This window comes from Fusarium musae, chromosome 2 (assembly GCF_019915245.1).
Source record: "Fusarium musae strain F31 chromosome 2, whole genome shotgun sequence".
In the NCBI taxonomy this organism is placed as follows: domain Eukaryota; kingdom Fungi; phylum Ascomycota; class Sordariomycetes; order Hypocreales; family Nectriaceae; genus Fusarium; species Fusarium musae.
This window is the reverse complement of record NC_058388.1, coordinates 3172971-3194177: the sequence shown is the minus strand read 5'-3', so window position 1 is coordinate 3194177 and position 21207 is coordinate 3172971. Positions and strand designations below refer to the sequence as shown.

General features: G+C 50.3%; 8 protein-coding genes across 8 annotated transcripts; 4 read left to right on the top strand and 4 right to left on the bottom strand.

Moving 5' to 3' along the window:
* Window positions 1–485: 485 nt before the first annotated feature.
* Window positions 486–1521, bottom strand: J7337_002888 (uncharacterized protein; the record flags this gene model as incomplete). The annotated part of the gene is made up of 2 exons (XM_044820614.1): window positions 486–1102; window positions 1158–1521. 2 exons carry the CDS (start codon window positions 1519–1521, stop codon window positions 486–488), a joined length of 981 nt encoding a protein of 326 aa, XP_044684914.1.
* Window positions 1522–2166: 645 nt separating this feature from the next.
* Window positions 2167–3138, top strand: J7337_002887 (uncharacterized protein; the record flags this gene model as incomplete). The annotated part of the gene is made up of 1 exon (XM_044820613.1): window positions 2167–3138. One exon carries the CDS (start codon window positions 2167–2169, stop codon window positions 3136–3138), a length of 972 nt encoding a protein of 323 aa, XP_044684913.1.
* A 4114-nt stretch (window positions 3139–7252) lies between these two features.
* On the top strand, window positions 7253–9000 carry J7337_002886 (uncharacterized protein; the record flags this gene model as incomplete). The annotated part of the gene is made up of 3 exons (XM_044820612.1): window positions 7253–7290; window positions 7451–8223; window positions 8279–9000. The coding sequence occupies 3 exons, from the start codon at window positions 7253–7255 to the stop codon at window positions 8998–9000; spliced, it is 1533 nt and encodes a 510-aa protein (XP_044684912.1).
* A 1209-nt stretch (window positions 9001–10209) lies between these two features.
* Window positions 10210–10791, bottom strand: J7337_002885 (uncharacterized protein; the record flags this gene model as incomplete). The annotated part of the gene is made up of 1 exon (XM_044820611.1): window positions 10210–10791. One exon carries the CDS (start codon window positions 10789–10791, stop codon window positions 10210–10212), a length of 582 nt encoding a protein of 193 aa, XP_044684911.1.
* Window positions 10792–11247: 456 nt separating this feature from the next.
* J7337_002884 (uncharacterized protein) lies at window positions 11248–12686 on the top strand (the record flags this gene model as incomplete). The annotated part of the gene is made up of 2 exons (XM_044820610.1): window positions 11248–11851; window positions 11908–12686. 2 exons carry the CDS (start codon window positions 11248–11250, stop codon window positions 12684–12686), a joined length of 1383 nt encoding a protein of 460 aa, XP_044684910.1.
* Window positions 12687–12954: 268 nt separating this feature from the next.
* J7337_002883 (DNA replication licensing factor MCM7) lies at window positions 12955–15619 on the bottom strand (the record flags this gene model as incomplete). The annotated part of the gene is made up of 5 exons (XM_044820609.1): window positions 12955–13041; window positions 13105–15025; window positions 15078–15211; window positions 15262–15515; window positions 15571–15619. The coding sequence occupies 5 exons, from the start codon at window positions 15617–15619 to the stop codon at window positions 12955–12957; spliced, it is 2445 nt and encodes an 814-aa protein (XP_044684909.1).
* Window positions 15620–16160: 541 nt separating this feature from the next.
* J7337_002882 (uncharacterized protein) lies at window positions 16161–19848 on the top strand (the record flags this gene model as incomplete). The annotated part of the gene is made up of 2 exons (XM_044820608.1): window positions 16161–16277; window positions 16339–19848. The coding sequence occupies 2 exons, from the start codon at window positions 16161–16163 to the stop codon at window positions 19846–19848; spliced, it is 3627 nt and encodes a 1208-aa protein (XP_044684908.1).
* Window positions 19849–19959: 111 nt separating this feature from the next.
* On the bottom strand, window positions 19960–21021 carry J7337_002881 (uncharacterized protein; the record flags this gene model as incomplete). Its single annotated transcript, XM_044820607.1, has 1 exon — window positions 19960–21021. One exon carries the CDS (start codon window positions 21019–21021, stop codon window positions 19960–19962), a length of 1062 nt encoding a protein of 353 aa, XP_044684907.1.
* Between the last annotated feature and the right edge of the window lie 186 nt (window positions 21022–21207).

The window sequence follows — 21207 nt, the reverse complement described above, 5'->3', positions numbered from 1 at the left end:
TATGTGATAACAATGGAACCTAGGATACGTGTGATAGTCGTGACCAAGGAGCAAACATTTGCAGCACGAGGAGAGCCCGAGGGTGACCGAGGCGAGGCGATTGTGTCATCATTGGCAGGAAATTTTGTATTGACATTGAAAGATTAGTACTTTGGTGTATTAATTAAAGTAAGGGCAATACAGTGTTGGTCCAACATGACCAGGTTCAAAGATATGGGGCCATCCATATCTATCCTGATTCTGTGATATGAGCACATGTCTTGACAAGCTCAGTACCGATCAATGTTTGAAGGACTTCACGGGACGAACACCACGGAGTCAAGCGATGCCCCTGAAAAAACCAACAGTTCCTCTTCCCTCAACCATATTCACATGCTATCACTGAACAACGTCGTAAGCATGTGCTATGAATGGTCAGAGGGTGGTGGCTGACACCATTGGGTAAGATGTATGAGGGAAAGACAGGCTCATAGACGTATAGAGGATCAGCCGAGAAGTCTCTTTGTTATCGCCTTGGGCATGCAATATACTGGATCGACTGCCTCGAGACCTGGATAGCCCAGAAGACTAAGACCACACAAGCCGAACTGGGTATGCCAAACATCGACCATATTACCAGGTCGATCAGAGATACCACCAGTTTCGGTATCTTGACATTTGAGAATGAAAGCGATAAGTGCATCGCGGTCAATCCAATGCGTGCGCTCGATCATGGCGAGACTGCTCAATACCCACCAGCTGTAGCACACATCCTCGTCTTTTTCGGGTCGACCGTTAAGGCCACCACAGGGAACTTGTCTCTCGCTCAACCATCGGCCGAGCTTCTCTTTATCCACGAGATCAAGCCGACCAACTATTGCGAGGGCGGCAACGCAAGTAAAGATCTGACCCGAATGCGACTCCGCACCAGGCCCTGTTCCATAGCCACCGTCAAAGTTGGCACAAGCGATAATGTGTGCAACAGCCTTGTCGACGTTGACAAGGGACATAAGACCGAGCAAGGACAGGGCATTGAATGCACCGTACAAGAACCGGGTATCCTCCTCGCCCCATTCATCCCCGGCAAATGTGCCGGTCTCTTGATTCTGCAGTCCCGCGATGACTGTTGGTGGTCAGTGTGTGCATAGGAGGCACTGTGGACCTTGCAAAATACCTACACTTGCCAACCTGGTTCTTGCCTTTGCCTTTTGTATCCAGCTGGTCGAGAGCATCCGTCATGGCGAGAATCTGCACAGCACTTACTGTGGACAGCATGTGAGCATCATGGCCAGGTGCCGCACCGAACCCGCCATTTTCATGCTGGCAGGAGAGAGTGAAATCGATGACATCCTGTCGAGGGAGAGCCTCTGGCCGTCCCAGGAGGAAGAGTGCGTTTAATCCCCAATACAAGCCATTGAGTCGCAGATGCTCGGTAAGCCAGTAGTCGAGCTCATCCTTTCTTGTATCCAAGCTCTGGACATACTTGACGTGAGCATCGACAGAGAGTTCTGTACCTTTTTGGCCTGTCGAGTCTTGGGACATATTGTCAAAGGATGAAGTAAGTTGAACGAATTCGCTGAGGTTGACACGGAGAGAATTTTCTATGTGGGCTGTTACGTAAGCGTTGCCTGGCCACCTACCTAGTGCTCGCGGTAAGAAACTTTACGGACCTCATCTACCTACCCTTGACCACCTAGCATTATCTAGGTCTCTACAGAGTAGTAGATAATCTGACAAATATCTTGTTCTAATAATGGGGTGGCCATGTTGAAATAATTGTTTGAAAATAGAGAACAGTTAAATGTACCTGAAGGTCTTTCCAAAAGACAAATGCACGGTACCAAGCCTTGCAAGCTATTTAGTGTATGAGTGCGTTCTAAGAGCCCCAACATAAACACACTTGGTCAAATGGATATAAATGGGCCACATTCTATCTAGAATTCGGTAATATCTTCTAAGTGCTTACCTATATCATATCTCTAATTTGATATATGGTGGGATAACAGTTTATGCGACTTATTTAGAGATACAATGTTGGCCCAGCTGGGACTGTCTTTAATTCAGGAAGGCGTGGAAAACTCCACAAAAGCATCCTACCTATGGGTATAACCTCCTCTCATCATCAACCGCGAGTCACCAGATAGACAACCTTAGTACCCAGAGGCGACCATCGTATCGGCCAAAATCATGCACAAAGAATATTTCACCGCCAACGATGGATGCAAAATCGCCTTCCAGTCTTCCTTACCACTGAAGGAAGTTGCAGGAGTTGCACCCGAGAAATGTGTCCTGCTCATGCACGGCTTCAGTGGCTCTAGCGATTACTTCATCCGCAACTTTACGTCCCTGAGCAAATCACTCTGGGTTGTTGCCCCAGACATGCGAGGACATGGGGACTCCAGCCAAACTCGTGGTGGTTATCATGTCGCGCGGTTGGCCGCTGATCTTTCAGGCCTTGTTGCTCATATTCACAAGGCAGCATCTGTCAGTATTGTGCCTGTTGGATGTTCGATTGGCGCCGCTGTACTCTGGACTTACGTGGAACTCTTTGGTTGCAATGACTTTGCGGGGTTTGTATTTGTTGATCAGGCACCTCTGCAAGACCGTTCAGTGTTTGATGGATGGGACGAGAGCAAGGCGCATACCGGATGTTACGACGAGAAGACCATGCTTGCCGCACAATACAGCTGGATCAATAACTCTCAGAAGGCGCATCTCGACCTTGCAATAGGCTGCTTAGGATATCGATATGCCCCAAAGGAGGAGGAGGGGATTTCGGCTGAGCAACAAGCCAAAGATGAAGCCTTCTTTACGAACATCAGTGCGAAATGCGATCAAACATGGCTAGCACGACTACTGGCAGACCATACTCGCTACGACCACCGGGAAGCCATTGAAACAATCACGGTTCCGGTGTTGGTTATGGCCGGTCGACGATCAAGCTGCTTTCCACTCGAAGGAATGCTCGAGAGCGTGAGACGCGTAGAGAAGTCAAGGCCAGGACTAGCAAGGTCATCGGTGTTTGATTCTGGACATTGGCTATTTTACGAGGAATCAGAGAGATTCAACAAAGAGATTGCGGAATTTGTTAACTCGTGCCTGGTAGATGTCGATCGGGCCAACAGCCAGCCGTTTGGTCGGAGTCCAGAATTGAAATGAAGACATACCTAGGTAGTGGCTACGCCCTAGAAAAAGAAGAAAAGTGTAATTTGCTAGCTGATCAAGTGCAATCATGAAATAATTGGCAAACGGTGAAAAATGACCGTGAAACATGGCATCACTTGGTTGGGTTATCCAATCGTTGAAGCTTGTGGTCAGCGTATACACCAAGCTTTTCAACATGTGATTCGGCCTGACCATCATATGTTCTGCCCAAGGTCGCACGTCTCGATACAGCAACATGGCTTCAGACACTTGGGCTTACCGAAAATTGTGAGAAGGCATGACAAGATGTTACCTGTTTACATGATACAATGCAAGAATGTTGATTCAACCAGGGTATCATTGTAAGGCTGAGATGATGAATAATGATAACATGGGCAACGCATGAGACGAATTTGATCCTCTGCACTACGTTTCATGTAGGCCGACACTCTTGGCAATGGGTTGCCAGGTTCTAACTGACAGGGAGATCATGACATGGGTTATCTGTCAAACCAAGCAAGATACAATCCACATTTGGCAACGTGGCGGCTGAAGCTGACGACGTCAAATCTTCTGAGTGGGTGTTTGGTGTTTGTCTTTGAATTCATATAAGAGAATATACGACGCTGGAAATATGCAATTTCATCAAACTCACAAGAGGGATCCATGAGGCCTCATCTCGTCGACTCTATAACCGATCCATCTGCACTTTCGACAGGTAAGCGGCTGGCATATGCCACACCCCATGTAATACGAATGGCATCGACTTTCAAGGCAGAGGTGTCAAAATAAGGTGGCGCTATCTCGTGAAGGGCGTTGCGCCTTCGAAAACAGCATCCCGTCTGTTACCCTCTAATATCGATAATGCACCATTCAAAGAACGGGACTCGACTGAAAATCAACTTTTGAGCAGAGACGGCGGAACCCAAGCCTTGTACAGGTACTTGGAATTTGGAAAAAGCCCGAGCCCTCCACTCTGTACCAAGGCTAAGAGCGCCACTGTTGCCGGTCATCCAGGATCTGCCTATGATCCCGGAATGATGGAGCCAGTGGCCAGGTTACGATTCCATATGAATTCCAAGAGAGGCAGTTAACTTTGATGGAGCGATGTTGGCGTCAAGGGCCTCTAGTGTATGTATCGCAAAGTTTGTTGTTGCGAGTGACATTTTAGTTGCTGCATGTGAATCCCAGTAGTGAATATAAATGAAGAGGCTGCCTTTAAAGTTAGTAGCCAAATCGTCCCTAGAGACTCGGCTTATCTGTTGTCAGAAAATGCAATACGTATTACAGACATCTAGTTTCATATCATGGTTGCAGCCCTGAACAGAGCTCTTTCGTTCCTGGTTGCTCCATGGCTTTTGGGCGCATCTAGACTCCCGATGCCTGGCGCCTTGCAAGGCGCCAGGCACTTCCAGGTCACTATGGGACTTTTGCTGTGTTTCTCTGCCTGAGAGTGGCCAGCTCATGACTCTGAGATCAGGACTATGAGGTCTGACCTCATGGTGGGATGAAAATGGAAATGTGTAAGAAGAAACAACCCCTGGGTCGAGGAGGTGTCCAACAGAACAGATATAGCGGGGTAGAAGGGCCTCAGCGTTGGATCAAGTGAATTTGATTGATGTAGACGATGATGTCCACAGGTTGTTGTTGTATGGAGTATGGATATAAGTGCTAGCGTACCTTATCTACGTACCTAGGTTTATGTCCATACCTACTTGGTAATATCTGTGGAAACGGGCTGTTTTAGGTTGCCGAATTTCGGTTACAGAGTCTAAATTTTGTAGGTTGTTTCAGCTTCACACGTACACTTGACGCGCAACGCTCGATTTGAATATTCACCACCGGTACTGTGCTGTATCTGTGAGATGTGATATTTGCAGACGTTGCTAATAGTATTTATATACCGTTTGGCGAGAATGAATAATTACCTATTATCCGCTAGCTGGAACCCGAAACCATATTATCCGAGTAAGGTCAAGTTGGTACCCAGTACCTGACTGACTGTCTGTACGATGGCTGAGGTGCCTGTGCCTGTGCCTTTCCAGGTGCCTCTTATTGGGGTGAGATAGATTGGATTGGATGGATTGGATTGGATGCCACCCCCATTTGCTCACAGCAGCCCCTCGTGATTGAACGAACCCCTGGCAAAAAGCAAAGCAAGTGCCAATACTCCGTATAAGCCGACCTAAGGTATTTATTCCTTGAGTGAGCAAGAAAACTCCTGACAGTATCCGTAAATAAGGGTGCCAAAAAAGGATCGGTATTGATCTTGAGGTTCACCTAAATCTATATTAAATCTTCTTGTCATTTATTAGCATAGAAGTCAGAAGTTTTCTTGCCCACTCAAGGCCACCCTGTAAGTAATACTGTAACTACCTAAGCAGGCCGTCAAAAGCCAAGACTTGGTCTTTGTTCGTCCCTTGTTCCTGGTCCTTCTCCGTATGTACAACGTTCCACATCCTGTCCCTTGCTTCTTTTGGGATCTGCCAACCCTTGGTCATCATCATCAGCTGCACTGCCTGACTGACTGACTGCACGCACACTTCAAGGATGCACTACCTGCTCTGATACCCGACCTTTACTCGACCGTACGCAACCGTTCCGTGAAGCGGTCAACAGTAAGCTTTATATGCAGGCTGTTACCTCGTTGATTGGAACTACTTGGTTACTCGGGGCTACCGAATGTTGTGTGTCCAGCGGCACTCTTCTCCAAAGCAACCTACTGACGGCTGGGAATCGGACATTTTTGACACACCAATGCCGGGCTCTAGAATTAGCCCTACCACGATCGAATAATATTGGATTCATATTACTACGCATATAATATTGAATGACCCATTACTGAAGCCTGACAAAAGCCCAACGCAATACGACATTACCAAGTACCTACCTACCTATCTAATAACAGTCAACGATGCACCCAGCTGCATAGCATAACACGATACAACACAACAACAACACCGCCTGCAGAGGCGAGAGGGCATTCATTTCAAGACTACGAGACTTTCCCTCTTCTTCCCATCTTCAAAATACAGACCGACCTGCCTCTTCGCCCTCTCCCTTTCCTTTTTTTGCCCTTATATTATATTTCTATCTCGTCCTCTGTTACTCCCGACATCTTGGCTTCTGCCCCATGCTTTCCAGCGACATTGGAGTGCCCCTGACCTAGCTACACAATAGTGCCAGCCAGCACTCCCACCACCACTAGAATTGTTGACGCGCCCGCCTCTTCCTCATCGGCCACCAATCGTCAAACCCCCGTTCCATATTGCCCTTTGAGTATATCTGTTTCTCCCGCTCGAGGTCCTGCCTTCACAGGCTGGTCTTGCTCAATTATCCGACTGTGACCCGCAACAAGATCGGATTGAGGGATAGAGGCACAACAGACCGATCCCCCCCCCCGGCCCGCTGTTTGAACCCCCTCCCGTTTCGCCCACCGTGGGAGTGGGAGTTTGCGAAGCAGGGCCCGCGTTTGTGTCTACGTTTGCGACAGCGATTGTGAGACTGCGCCGTGAGCAGACAGGATTCAGAATGGGTCGTAAGGCGGCACCGCAGCCGCTGGAGCTTTCGTCTCAGAGTTCGCCTCAGGCCCAAACCCAAGCACACGCCCAGTTTGAATCTGGCGCTGTTTTACGCAGTAGAGACGATTCGCCGACTAATGAAACCGTTTCTCCAGGTGTGTCGCCGGTCGAGTCCAAATCACCCCGGTCTCCCCGCTCCTCTCCTTTCCACAGTCGGTTTTCACCCTTGAGAAACCAAGGTGGAAAGCACAGGAAAGTGTCACACACGACATCTGCATTAGCAGACGCAACTGTAGAGGGGAAGCCATCATCATCAACACCGCCACCACAACCATCAGCACCGGTGCCAATACCTGTACAACGACCCTCAACTGCCACAACATCTACCGAATGGAGTAGGGAAGAATCTGTATCAAGACAGCCTTTACGGCAGACGCGCGAGGATCCCTCGACCTATCCTTCCATCTCGTCTACTCTTGAAGAACACCAGCCCGATCTACCAGCAACAACTGCAGTACAGCCAGCGTCAGACAATATAAAAAAAGGTGCCAAAAACGGGTTCTTCCATTTCAATAAACAACCCAAGTCTTCGAACCAGCCTCAACCGCATGCCCACCACCGAAAACAAACCGAGACAAGAGCTCAGGTATTGTCGAGGGGCAGTGACGGATCCAATCGACCAAGACACGGAGGTATGTAAACATTGAGCCAAGCTTAGTTGGGATGATCCATTATACTTTAGCCATCGCGCGCAGGCCTAGGTCCATGACGAACTGCTGACATGATGCAGACAAACACGATCCAAGCCCAAGTGCCTCATACGCCGAACATACTCTACACAAACCCGTTTCCGCCGATCCTCTTCGAAGCGACTTGTCTTTATCATCCGCTGGCGACTACGATACTGCTTCACCTCAGTCTTTAACAAAGAAAGGCAGGTCGAAGCCTTTTGGTCTGCTGAACCGCAGCCGATCCAATCGCGACAAAGAAGACGCCAGCCCCGAGCTCAACCCGGCCTCTTCTCCTCGTCAGGGTAACGAACCTGAACTGCACCTCAATTCTGTGCCGTACAAGACTGCGAACCAAGGTAGTGATCGTTCTATCAGGGACATGATGAATTCTGCAGTCCGAAATCGATCTGAGGACCGCGCGCCAAGAGATTCGTCTTCTACCAGGAGGGCACAACGCGACAAGGAATCAAAGACCCAACCGTCCTCTCTGAACGAGAACGGAGGCTCTTTTTTCAATGGCCTCAAGAGCTCTGGTACCCGTGCCGCTGGCATGCTGAGTGACCGTTTTTTCAACAAGAGTGGGCGTGGAGGTCGAGAGGACAAGGATGCTCTCGACGATGAACACTATCAAATAAAAGTTATCAACTTACCACTAGTTGAACAAACACGATTGACGAGAATATCGAAGCGCCTCGAGGATTCAAGGGACAAGACGGAGTTCTGGATGCCTGCCTTTCCTTGGCGAGCAATAGATTATCTAAACTACAAGGGATGCGAAGTTGAGGGTCTTTATCGTGTTCCAGGTAGTGGGCCTCAGATCAAGAAATGGCAGCGTAAGTTCGATGAACGTAAGTTTATACCGTCTTCCTGATAAGCGAAGGAACGCAGATTAACTTGGAACAGAATACGACGTCAACCTGTTCAACGAGCGCGACCTTTACGACATCAACATAATTGGTTCGATGCTAAAGGCTTGGCTACGAGAACTTCCCGATGAGCTGTTCCCCAAAGCGGCACAGGATCGAATCGCAAGAGAATGCGCAGGCGCTGAGGAAGTTCCTGAGCTACTTATCGAAGAGCTCTCGAATCTCTCCCCCTTCAACTATTATCTGCTTTTTGCCATCACATGCCACCTCAGTCTTCTCTTAGCCCACTCGGACAAAAACAAGATGGACTTTAGGAACCTGTGCATCTGCTTCCAGCCGTGTATGAAGATCGACGCGTTCTGCTTTAAGTTCTTGGTGTGCGACTGGCGCGACTGCTGGAGAGGATGCAAGAACGAGGCCAAGTATATCGAGGAGGAATACATGATCTTCGACCAGCCTCCACCAAGGGGTCTCGCTGAACCAGCGAAGCCAAGACCACAAGATGAGTCGGAGGACGACCGACAACAACTCTCCTCTTCAGGGAGCAGCAAGCAGTCAGGCCGCCTCAGCCCCAGCGACCAGAAATCAAAGCTGAAGAAGAAGCAGCTCCAGATATCCCCCTCCAACGGAAGCTTCGTCTCGAACGAATCGACGGCCCCAACCGCCTTGACCATCAATAGCGACCGCGAGTTAGGCAGGACCTCGAGCGAACTGCGGCCCTTGTCACCTATCATGCCTCTATCTCCCCTCGGCTTCTAAAATCAGGGACATCCTGACGACACGCTGCATTCCACAAGCATATTCACGCCCGGCTACCCATGGAGGCGGTTAAAAAGATAGCCGAGGCAGAAAGACCATACCTCGAAGAAATAGAGGTCTTGAGGCCGAGATGAGGATGCACTAAGTGCTTAATCTATCTCGGCACCTCTCTGCGACTCTACCTCAACTGAGGGTAAATGTCTTAAGTTTCAACCACGGCGTCTGCCACGATGAAGTCCGCGACTCCATCCTTCGGCGATAGCCAATTCATGATGGCACGCCCTTATGACCTTGTCATTCGATTTGACTGCGCATTTTTGGTTGTTTCTAACACCTGGCGTTTCTGGACAGTTGTCCAGCAGTTTGGCACGGTTTGGCAATGTGCAATCGAGTAAAACATTCTAGGAATGCTTTAAATTTGGCTCACCTATCCACGACACCAAGCGAGTGATGTTCTTGACCTGCACTTTGTCTTTTATCTGTTGTTTGGTATACCCCATGATGCATTTTGAGGAGAATATCGTCCGGGGTGTCTTGTACCCTGCGTTAGTGGGGAATCTTGTTTGAAGTTCCAGCGTTTCTGATTCTGATGATTTATCGACAAACATGCTGCGGCTTTGCCCAAGCTGATTATGTAGCTCGCTCTCGAGCACTCTGGTGAGGCAAGCTGCCTTGGTAAGAATTGTGTTTGGCTATCATGTTGCAGTGAAATGAAGACACGCCAAGCTAGAGAGGAGCATGGAGATTACCAAAATATGGAGTATATCTGTTTCTGATGACTAGAAATCGCCGAGAGCGGAGGGTTGTTGGGTAGCAGAGTTGAAATTGGCAGACGCTACCTAATAGATAGTGCCTGGAATTTAGTGAATATACTCCGCCAGAAATCGCTTATCTATTAAATGCATAATCTTCATCAAGATCAACTATCAGGTTGGGGGAGAACCGTTGGTAGTTGTATTTCGTTGTTACGCATAGCCGGGACATGGAATCCAAGCCAGACAACAAGGAGGGTGACAGCTGCAGTGTCTTCCTTTTCCATTCTTTTCTTCCAAAGCCGAACGTCTAAACCATCCCAAGTCCCTAGCTTTTAACATGCCGATTCGAAACGCCAATCTCCTGAACGCCGCTCCATGCTCAACAGCAATAGTCTTGACTAAGGCTAACAATAAATTGCCGACTCATCTCGTTCCCTTTTAAAGCTGTCGCAGCCTATTTTCCTGTGCCTTGAGCTTGGTTCTTGCGCATCTTTCGCTCGTTGCGCTTGATTCTCTCCTTGCGCTCTCTTCGACCATCGCCACGGATTGATGTACCCTCTTTTCGCTTCTTTTCGGCTTCCATATCAACCTCGACAATCGGCCAGTCCTCGCCTTTCTTGTTGAGAGCTTTGTATCCCCACTTGCGCTGCCATTCGCCTGTCTGCTCGTCGAAGGCAAGGTTGCGACGCTGCTCGCGAGTCTTGGGCTTAATACCCTTCTTAGCGGCGAAGCGCTCCCACTTAGTAGGAGGCTTGGCCTGCGGAACGGGCTTCTCGCGGGGGAGACGGGTGCTCGGGGCGGGAAGGGTGAGAAGGACACCCTCGGCGGTGGAGTTGAGAGGGCAGGTGGAGAGGAACTGGTTGATGAGAGACTGGGCACCGTCCCGGGCAAGCTCGGCGAGGGACTGCTCGAGATTATCGCGGTCGAGAGTGACGGGGTTTGGGTCCTCTGCGAGGAGATGGCCGAGATCGAATGTGTAGGGCGTGGGCTTCTCGACTGCGACAGGCAGCTTTGGCTTAGAGCTTGGGAGCGCCATTGCGATATTCGTGGGAGTAAATAACAATTATAGAGGCTGATGTTGAGGTCTCTTGGAAATCGTCATAAACTTGTCAAAGGATGAACAGGTTTGTCGTTACAATGCGCTCTCTTGTTATGGTACTGGTACTGGTAATTGGAACTTTTTTTTCTGAGTACTACCACCTATCTTTTTTCTGTACCGATAAGGCATGTCGGATCAGTGGGCAGCCGTTTTTCCGAGACAGGGTCTATAAGCCAATCACAGGACCGCAGTCCTTTACCCCAGTACCTTTGAGGTGGGTGGTTTAATCCACCCGAGATTTTCGAAACAGCATTCAACTTCAGCTCACGACGGCCTCTAAACGAGCGTCGTAGAACCGGCCCAATTGGCGTCAAATCGACGATAGACGCCGCTCTCGCCATCTATATCTAAGAAGAGCCTGTCAGCCGTCAGTTTGGGACAGTGTTGCAAGCAATGGCGTCCGCCAATTCGCTTCGATGCCTCATGAGGCCGACTATTCCCAGGGCTTCTCGAATTATACCGGTTCTCCTCGCCCCATTTTCAACTTCAACCGCTGCTCTCGCCGTCTCAGCTCCTCCGGCAATCAAGAGCCGCCGAGACCTTCCACAAAAGGTCAAGAAGTCCTATAAGAAACGTGCCAATGTGACGCCTGTCCGAAAACCTCAGCCTGGCGAGCGAAAGGCCTTCCGAAAGCGCATCCAGCTCAGCAATAACAGTGCTCTACCTGTCGCAGGCCTTGCAAATCTGGATGCCAGTAACATGACCAAGGCTGAGAGTGCTGGAAAGATGTTTGCTATTCCTGATCAGGTTGTGGATCATCTCCGTGCCCTCGAGGCTTTCAAGACGACACAGACATGGAACTTATTCCGAAAACCCCATGTTCTGCAGCGCAAAGAGACAGTCGAGTTGATGAAGAAACTTGAGCTATCGGCCAAAGAAAAGACGGCTCTTAAGTGTGTGTTGACGGGTAGTAAGCTGTCTGGAAAGAGTATGGCCATGCTACAGGCTATGGCATATGCACTTCTTAACAACTGGGTGGTATTCCATGTCCCAGAAGGTACATAACCCCGAACGACCCCTTCACGTTTTCATGCCTCTGACTGACCATAACAGGTCAGGATCTGACCAACGGCAACACTGAATACTCGCCCATTCCCAAGACTGAGCCAATGCAGTTCTCCCAACCCATCTACTGCCTTAAGATGATACAGAGCCTCTATAGAGCCAACCGTGTCGTTCTTGAAAAACTCAACATCGAGAAGGACTGGTCCAAGTTCACTAACCTCAAGGAGGGCGCTACCCTCGCTGATCTGGCTCTCAGCGCAAAGGAGGCCGAGTACGCATGGCCAACCCTCCTTGCCCTATGGACTGAGCTCACCCTGCCTGGGCGACCCCCCGTTCTCTTTGCTCTTGACGGTCTTGCCCACATCAACAAGATCAGTGATTACAGAGACCCCTCGTTCAACGAGGTACATGCCCATGAACTGGCTCTTGTCCGCCTCTTCATTGACGCCCTATCTGGCAAGACTCCTCTCCGTAATGGCGGTGCTGTCATCGCCGCCACCTCAGAGAACAACTCCCATCACCATCCATCACAAGAGCTTGTTCTCTCGCAGCTCGAGGCTGGCCAGGCGGGCCGTGAGATCCCCAAGCCTGACCCCTATGAGCGCAAATATGACGAGCGTGTGTACGAGGCGCTCAAGAACAGCTGGGTTCTCCGTCTTGAGGGTATCACGAAGGACGAGGCTCGCTCTTTAATGGAATACTGGGGCGCCAGCGGGCTTTTTCGACATGTTCTCAATTCAAGAACAGTGTCCGAGAAGTGGACCGTGGGCGGCCACGGTAATGTTGGTGAGATGGAGCGTGCTGCATTGATGCAAATGAGGCTGTAAATGTATTCTAGAAATGTACAATACTGGTGTTTGAAACCCGAAAAATGCACTGCTTCTTTGCATACCATCTGTGCTACACGAAGGATTAAAGCTTTATGCTTGTTATTGCAGCTGAGTTATTTATTGGTTGGTGTTTGTTGTGATAGAAACCTCATGCCCAATTCTCATCATTGACAGAGCTCTACCAGCATACTATTCTCATCTACCTTCATATGCCAAAACGCCAGACCTTTACATAGAACATCTTACTTCGTTACATGCCCAGCTCTCAAAAATCCATGTCATCCTCTTGGTCGTTATCAAGATCGCTGTTGACAAATACCAGTCTTGCACCATTCCTGGTGGTTTGCCAGACCTGTTAACCATTGTTAGCGATTTGTTCATATACGAAGGAGCGTCTCCAAAAAAAAGTACTTACATCCATGGTGGTGTATTCTTGCACAGCGTTGGACCACTGGTCGGCAGTAAAGCCTCGAGCGATGACTCGCGCCTTTAATTGCGTCATGCTCAGCTCAATACCCAGATCTTCCTCGCCAGCGGTATCCTCAGGACGGCATTGACCGGCATCAGCAAGTTGCTTGACGAAATTGTAAATTCTGCTGCTGGGATCCGCGTGCGCTCGACCAGTGCCAAGATCGTTGTTCAGACTTTCTTTGCTAGCCTCGACTAGTCTGAGAGCCTCATCAACATCGTCTTGAGTGACCTCATTGCTGAATCGAAGTCGGGCCAAGGCCTGGGCCAGACGGACAACACCCAAGAGGGTACGAGGGGTTGTGTGGGTAAACTGCTTGCCCTTCTTCTCAGCGCGCTGCTGCTGGTCTCGCATGCGTACGTATGTCTTGATCATGTACTCAGAGACCGTTTCAGGAACGACAGGTCGGTATGTCCTTGCTTGGGCAATGTAGGATCGCACTTCATGAGGACTGAAGACAACATTATCAGTACCGATATCGGGATGTCGGCTGTTCATGTGCACAAACGCAACGTGCTTGGCAAGCTGTTCGTCTGTTTCGCGCGTAGGGGTATCAAGAAGCAGGAATAGGATATCGAAACGGGATAACAGCGCGGCGGGGAGATTAATGTTTTCGACAGGGGAGATTCGAGGATTATATCGTCCATAAACAGGGTTAGCGGCGGCAAGAATAGAGGTGCGAGCGTTGAGGGTTGTTGAGATTCCGGCCTTTGAAATGGATATTGTTTGCTGTTCCATTACTTCGTGAATGGCTGTACGGTCAGTCTCGTCCATCTTGTCGAACTCATCAATACAGCAGATTCCGTTATCGGCCAGGACGAGAGCACCACCTTCAAGAACCATTTCATCTGTGACAGGATCACGCATAACAGCGGCCGTGAGACCGACACCACTGCTTCCACGACCTGAGGTGTAGACGCCACGAGGGGCGACCTTTGAAATGTACTTGAGGAGCTGAGATTTGGCCACACCAGGATCACCCATCAAGCAGATGTTGATATCGCCACGAATCTTCATTCCGTCTCCCATTTCCTTCGTCACACCACCAATAAGTAGAAGAAGAAGAGCCTTTTTAACATCAAGATGTCCGAAGATTTCGGGAGCAATTGACTTCGCCAACAGTTCGTAGACTTGGCCAGTCTGGCGGTATTTTTCAATCCGACGGACCAGTGTGGAGTCAACAATCATCTCACTGTATGCCTTTTTGTGTTGGAGAACGTGATGTGCCTCGAGATAAGTATCAGTGAGCAGACCAGCCTTCATCGCTTTGAAACCTGTATAAGGGGTGGGGAGGAAGATGCCCGAGATATCGACAACATCACCAGGATTAATTTGGCGGACAAGAGTGCCATGGCAGAGGACGGTAAGACTTCGAGGAATCTGACCAATTGGGACCTGCTCGGCCATCTCCTGGACCTTGACCTCCTGGAAAGGCAAGAACTTTGAGGCTCTCGAAGAAGGGTTGAGTTGACCCTTGGCCTGGTTCTGCTTGCAGTCCTCAGAGGGGCACATAGTTAAGGGGCCATATTGCTTGTCAGTAACAGGCTGGAAGATTTCACAGCCACATCTGTCGCAAGTGTAGGCGCTGACTTGAACGATAGGTTTGACATCAGAAACTCGAGTGGCGATCGCACGAATGGTAATAAGATGACCCAAGTGCTCGCCGCGCACTTGTCGAACTGCCAGAGCTTTTGTGGATTGGCTTGAGGTGCCAGTCCTGGGCTTGAACACGAGGGTATACCTGCGAGTGAGCTCGGCAGGGAACTTGTCATCTGCAGCAGTAGGGTCTCGCTCAGCGGCTTCGTCCAGTTCTCGGTTTCGGATTTGTCGTCGAGCCATCAACACGTCGAGAACGTCGTCCTTGAAGCTATTCGCTGGTCAATCCGGTGCATCAACATTTGGGTCACTCGAGTACTTACTTCACATCCGCGCTCATTGGAGGCATGACCTCATCCACAGCTCGGGAAAATATTTCGACGTAGTGTTTTGTGTTCATCTCGATGGAATCAACAAGTCTCATACTGTCCTCGCGGTCGAACGCTTGGTTCTCCCACTACAAGCATGTTAGTACTTTGGTGGAAAAGGGAGTATCGCAAATCATACGGTTGCTAAATCGTCAAGATCAATCGTCGCCTCGTCAATCGTTCGATCCGAGAGTTGCTGCAGCATACTCTTGTACTTATACTGAGGAGCACGCCGCTCCTTGGCTTGTTGCCGGTTCGCATCTTGCCCATCCTCATCCATTAAATCATACTCGTCGTCGAGGTCATCTTCTCCGATGGTGATATTGCCTAGTGCAGTTGTGATGGTTTGCTCTGGTGATGTCTTGAATCCCGTCAAGAACTCCTGAAAGGCATCTATACCGATGATTAGCTTATGTGGGGAGCTAAGTGCAGCAGGAAATGTACTGACGTTGCTGCTTCTCATAGCTGACAGGGGCCTTGAACTCGCGCAGCGCCATTATGAAGAAATCTTATAAGGATCTCAAATTTGAAGAGCGCTGGAAGATCAAGTTTGTGCGGTGCGGTGCTGTATAGTACAAAGCGAATGGAGAGATGCGATCGCGATGCACAAATTGAGTGGACTCGGGGCCAGTCGCAGGGGGGCAACGGTGGTTGCGATGGGCCCTGCCTCCCTCCACGGGCAAGCGCGCACAGCGAACGCGTCTTTTCGCGTTTCGCGACGCACAGCCACATGCAGAGTTTAATTGACACCCGCCACCATTACAGCCACAGCGGTATCGCAGGAAAGCATGGGCCACCCACCGAAGCTGTAGGTAGTTAGGTAGTCTAAAGCTGGGGAAGGGACGGGGATGATCACCGAGCACGTGTAGGGACCTCGGCTGCGGGACGAGAAAGGGACTCCAGATCGGAAATGTTTCGGCACCTGAGCTGAGTTGAGCTGAGCTGAGCTGTGCTTCTTCCCACCGACAAGTAATAATATCCTCTCGTGAGAGGCCGACTCAAATCGAATTCGAGTCTTCTCAATTGCCCAAGCGCATCATGCCTCCCAGACGAAATGCGCAGTCCGTCTCGGCGGAGATATCCCTATCTCACCTCAAGAGCTGCTTGGTCAACCTTCCTACATCACTGGTCTCCCTCCTAGTCAATGTCAATACTGTAAGAACCTTCTTCTTCCCTGATTTGCTCCACTGGCAAGTTTTCTGACCATAACTTATAGCCTGCACAAAATGTCATCATCGAGCTCAGCTATCGTGAGGCCTCGCCGACAGGAGCCGGCTCCCAGCAGCGCTCAATATTCGTAGGATGGACAGGTATGCCCAGCAAGAGGAGGACCGCTCCTCCTGGGGCCCGCGATGGACCCAATGGCTCGCGGTCATCCCGCGATCAGGAGGTTCAGCTTGTCGAACTCGATGCCACACTAGCCAAGTCACTAGGTATATCAGAAGGGCAGAAGATCACGGCCACCATTCATCTTGATCCTCCGCTGGCGCATACGATCAACATTGAACCCCTTACACCGGAGGACTGGGAGATCATTGAGCTACATGCGACATTTCTTGAACTGAACCTCATCTCTCAAATTCGAGCGCTCCCGAACCCGCTATACAAAATTGGCGACAACCCCGTCGAGCCCCATGCGTTGACACTGCATCTATCTCCGACATCGACTGCAAGTATTAAAGTCATTTCGCTGGACCCTTCACCCCCGGCCGACGTGCCATTCGCAAAGATATCTCCCGATGCCGAGGTCATCGTTGCACCAAAGACGAGGCAAAAGAGCTCGCACAGCTCAGGCGACCACCGCAGCGTAGCCAGCACTTCCAAGTCCAAACGAAGCGCGACCAGTACGGTGCGCCGGCGAAGCGCCAAGGAAGAGCGGAGGCCTACTATGTTTCTGCGTGGTCTTGACCGAAGCTCATGTGAAGAATGGTTTGATGAAGGACCCCTGGTTCAGGACATGAGTGTTTGGGTTGATCACGACCTTCTCTCCGGCGAAGCCTTCAAAGGGGTCAACTATGTCGCGGTCGATGTTATTAGACCAGCTGGTCTGCAACAGCCCCAACCAGAAGAAGGTGGCGTTCCTGCTGGGACGACTGCGGCCACAAAAGTCATTGCTCATCTCAGATCATGGATTGATCCTCCCAACAGTCAATCAGTTGCTCTTTCGTCGTCCCTTTGTGCAAGTCTTGGGTGTTCTGGCATGGTTGGCGGGATAGTCAAGCTTCAAGCAGCTCCACAGCAACTCCCCAAAACTGCGGTTCAGAGCATCAAGGTTTTTCCTTTCGCCACAAATGCAAAGACGGTCGAAGGCCTCCGGTTTGGTGGAGAATCCAAGGCTGAGAAGGAAGAGTCTGCGAAGCGGTTCCGACAAATCTATGCCGCTACTAGAGGTACTGACGGGCTTCTTCAAGGGCCTCTGACAGACGGCTCCATTATTAGCTTATACGGCGGTCTTGATCCTCCTCAGGGGTGGGAAGGCGGCATCATTAAATTTGCCTTTGGTGGTGATTTTCAGGAGAACAAAGACGCTGCGAATTGGCTTCTTGGACTCGATACTAAACTCCCGATTGACTTTCAGCCACCAACCCCTCGGCCATCATGGCTGACCGAAACGGATGGGTTTGAGCGTCAACCAACCCACGATTCTCTCCTTGTTGGAATCGACTCCTTGCTGGATAGTTTACAGTCTAATCTTGTCCACCTTTCTTCGGTCCTTCTCACTGGTGGCATGGGATCCGGAAAATCTTCAATTGCTCGACACTTGGCACAAAAACTTCGACAAGATTCATTATTCCATACATTATACTACCCTTGTCGGAAACTAGTCAATGACGAGACACGGATCTCAACCATAAAGGAAACTTTGAACCGCTTGTTCGCCACTGCCAGCTGGGGTGCACGCTTGAACGGAAAAGCTGTGGTAGTTCTTGATGACCTGGACAAGCTTTGTCCTGTAGAAACCGAACTTCAGGTTGGCAATGACAATGGAAGGAGCAGGCAAGTCGGTGAGATCCTGTGCTCGATCGTCAGGCAATACTGTACCCGTGACAGCGGTGTTGTTCTCCTGGCCACAGCTGAGGGCAAGGAGTCGATCAATGGTGTTGTAGTCAGTGGCCATGTCGTGCGCGAGATCGTCGAACTCAAGGCGCCCGATAAGGAATCGAGACGCCGAGTGATGGAATCTATCGTTATGCAGGATGCCATAACGGCTGACGAAGCTCAGACACAGTTCAGCGATGAAAGCCGACCACAAACTGCCGACGGCAGCATGACGGAGGACAGTGGTGCTTGGATGGATGGCGCTAGTCATGCAAGCAAGGAGAGTCATCCGACAAAGACGAGCGGCTTCATCTTGGACCCAGATCTTGACTTCCTTGACATTTCTGGGTCTACAGACGGCTACATGCCCGGCGACATCAATGTCCTTGTGTCTCGTGCGAGGAACGAGGCTATCATTCGTGCCATCGCTGAGTCGCCAGACTCGACAGGCGCCATTCACTTGGCAAGGGCTGATTTTGACAAGGCTCTCAAGGGGTTCACGCCAGCCTCATTGAGGAATGTGTCGCTGCAGAGTTCGTCAACAAGCTTCAAGTCGATTGGAGGACTGCAAGAGACACGACAAGTGCTCTTGGAGACGCTACAATACCCAACTAAATATGCGCCAATCTTTGCGCAGTGTCCGCTACGCCTTCGATCCGGCCTTCTTCTTTACGGATATCCTGGTTGCGGTAAGACACTTCTTGCCAGCGCTGTTGCCGGCGAGTGTGGCCTCAATTTCATCAGTGTCAAGGGCCCTGAAATTCTGAACAAGTATATCGGTGCCTCTGAGAAGAGTGTTCGAGATCTGTTTGATAGGGCCCAGGCGGCGAAGCCATGTGTACTCTTCTTCGATGAGTTTGACTCCATTGCACCCAAGAGAGGACACGACTCTACGGGTGTTACGGACCGTGTGGTCAACCAGCTTCTTACACAGATGGATGGTGCCGAAGGGCTGTCCGGTGTCTACGTGCTGGCAGCTACTTCACGACCTGACCTGATCGATCCTGCTCTTCTTCGTCCCGGCCGTCTGGACAAGTCTTTGTTGTGCGATATGCCTTCTCTGGACGATCGTGTTGACATTATCAAGGCGCTGTTTCAAAAAGTCAGACTCTCGGATGAGTTGACCGAATCCGATGGGCCACTGACGGACATTGCTCGCCGTACTGAGGGCTTCTCGGGTGCTGACCTTCAGGCTCTTGTTTCCAATGCTCAGCTCGAGGCTATTCACGATGTTTTGGATGTTGATGGACCTACAGTTACTTCTAAACGACCCAACGGAACCAATGGAAAGTCGAATACCACACCTAGCTTCGTCCAGTTCCGTTATGGTAAAGACGCCAAACCTCTGACTGAGGCGACGCCAAAAAGCAAGTCTGCTGCTCTGGTGGAGAACGCATCTATTTTGGCAAAGCTTGAAGAGATCAAGATAGCTCGTAAGAAGTTGAAGCAAATCCATGGGGCTCCCGCCGCCAACACAGACGCCAAGGCGCAAAGCAGCGATCAGAGGGAAGTGGTGATTGAATGGGACCACCTCATAAAGGCTCTGGATAACACACGGGCGAGTATCAGTTCTGAGGAGAAGGCCAGATTGCAGAGGATATATACCGAGTTTGTTGTGGGTAGAAGTGGCCAAATGAAGGATGGGCAGGGAAGCATGGAGATTGGAGGCCGAAGCAGCTTGATGTGAGATATGGGTTTGGCATGTATAGAATATGGATGTGAACGTAGATGCCAGCATCTTGGATTAAGTTTCGTTATCTTTTGAGATTCTCGATAGAGCTTTTTATATTATAGCTGGTTAAGTGGAGGCGGCGTCTTCAGCAAGAATCGTCTTCATACTCTCAAGAACGGCAGCGTGGATACCCTGTCTCGCTGCAAGCAATCCATTGTTCTGGCTCAGATCCCTTCCAGCTCCAAAGTCCATATCCTTGCCGTTGAGATCGGTTACTTTACCGCCGGCTTCGGTCAAGATAAGCTGAGCTCCAGCATGATCCCAGATATGCATCACGACATCGTCAGATGAAGGGATGCGCAGCTGGAAATCACCGCCGCCAACGAGGAGTGCCGCATAACGGATGTGTGATGAGTACAGCTCGATGTTTGGAAATTCAGCACCGAAAGAGCTTGCGAGTTTGCGGATGAGGTCGTGACGAGACGTCGAACCACTCGAGTAGTTGATGATCTGAGCTTCAGCGGGGCTTGAGGCTTTGGCGACGCTGTCAAGAGGCTGAGCTGGCTGGAGACCGCTGAAGTCCATTTTGCGAATCGTGGTGCCTTGACCGCGAACTGCGGTGAGCATAAGACCCAAACCATCTTTGTCGATGGTTGACTCTGCAACTTTATCATCCACGGGCTTGAGGTTTGCACAGCCCAAAACACCAACGACCTCCTTTCCATCCTCCACCAAGGCTAGGGAGACAGCGTATTGTTCTCCCTTGAGGAACGTAGCTGTTCCATCGATAGGATCCATTACCCAGAATCGCCCCTTTCTCCCACCCTGACCACGTCCTCCAAGATCGATCACCTCAAGAAGCTCCTCAACATCCTTGGGGCTCGCAAGGAGGGCTTCGTCGTCTGAGTTCTCGAGGTGAGCGCCAGAGGCAAGTTCCCAAACACGCTGCTTCAAGGCGGGATCTTCTCTAAGAGCGCTAGAATCTTCCTCGCCGACGAAGTTGTCACCGGGAAATGCCTTGCGGAGGGCGCTGATGAGAACAGCTTGAGCAGCGAAGTCAGCGGCGGTAACGGGAGAGTCGTCTGATTTTGAAATGCCGCTGACGGTCGACTGGACTCTTTTTGTCAGGATCGATGCCCGTAGCACGGCGAGCTCTGCGATTTGACGCTCAAGAGTATAGGTTGACATGGTGGCGTTGTAGTGTTGGTGTTGGTGTTGGTGTTGGTGTTGGTGGAGGTGGAGATATCGGGATTGTTATTTGGTGAGCTGCTGTAATATGCGGTGCTAATAAGAAGTAGAGTGATTTATTTATGATGCGATATTTCAGGATATGTTATGCATGAGATCGATTGAGTGAGAGGACGAGGGACAAGG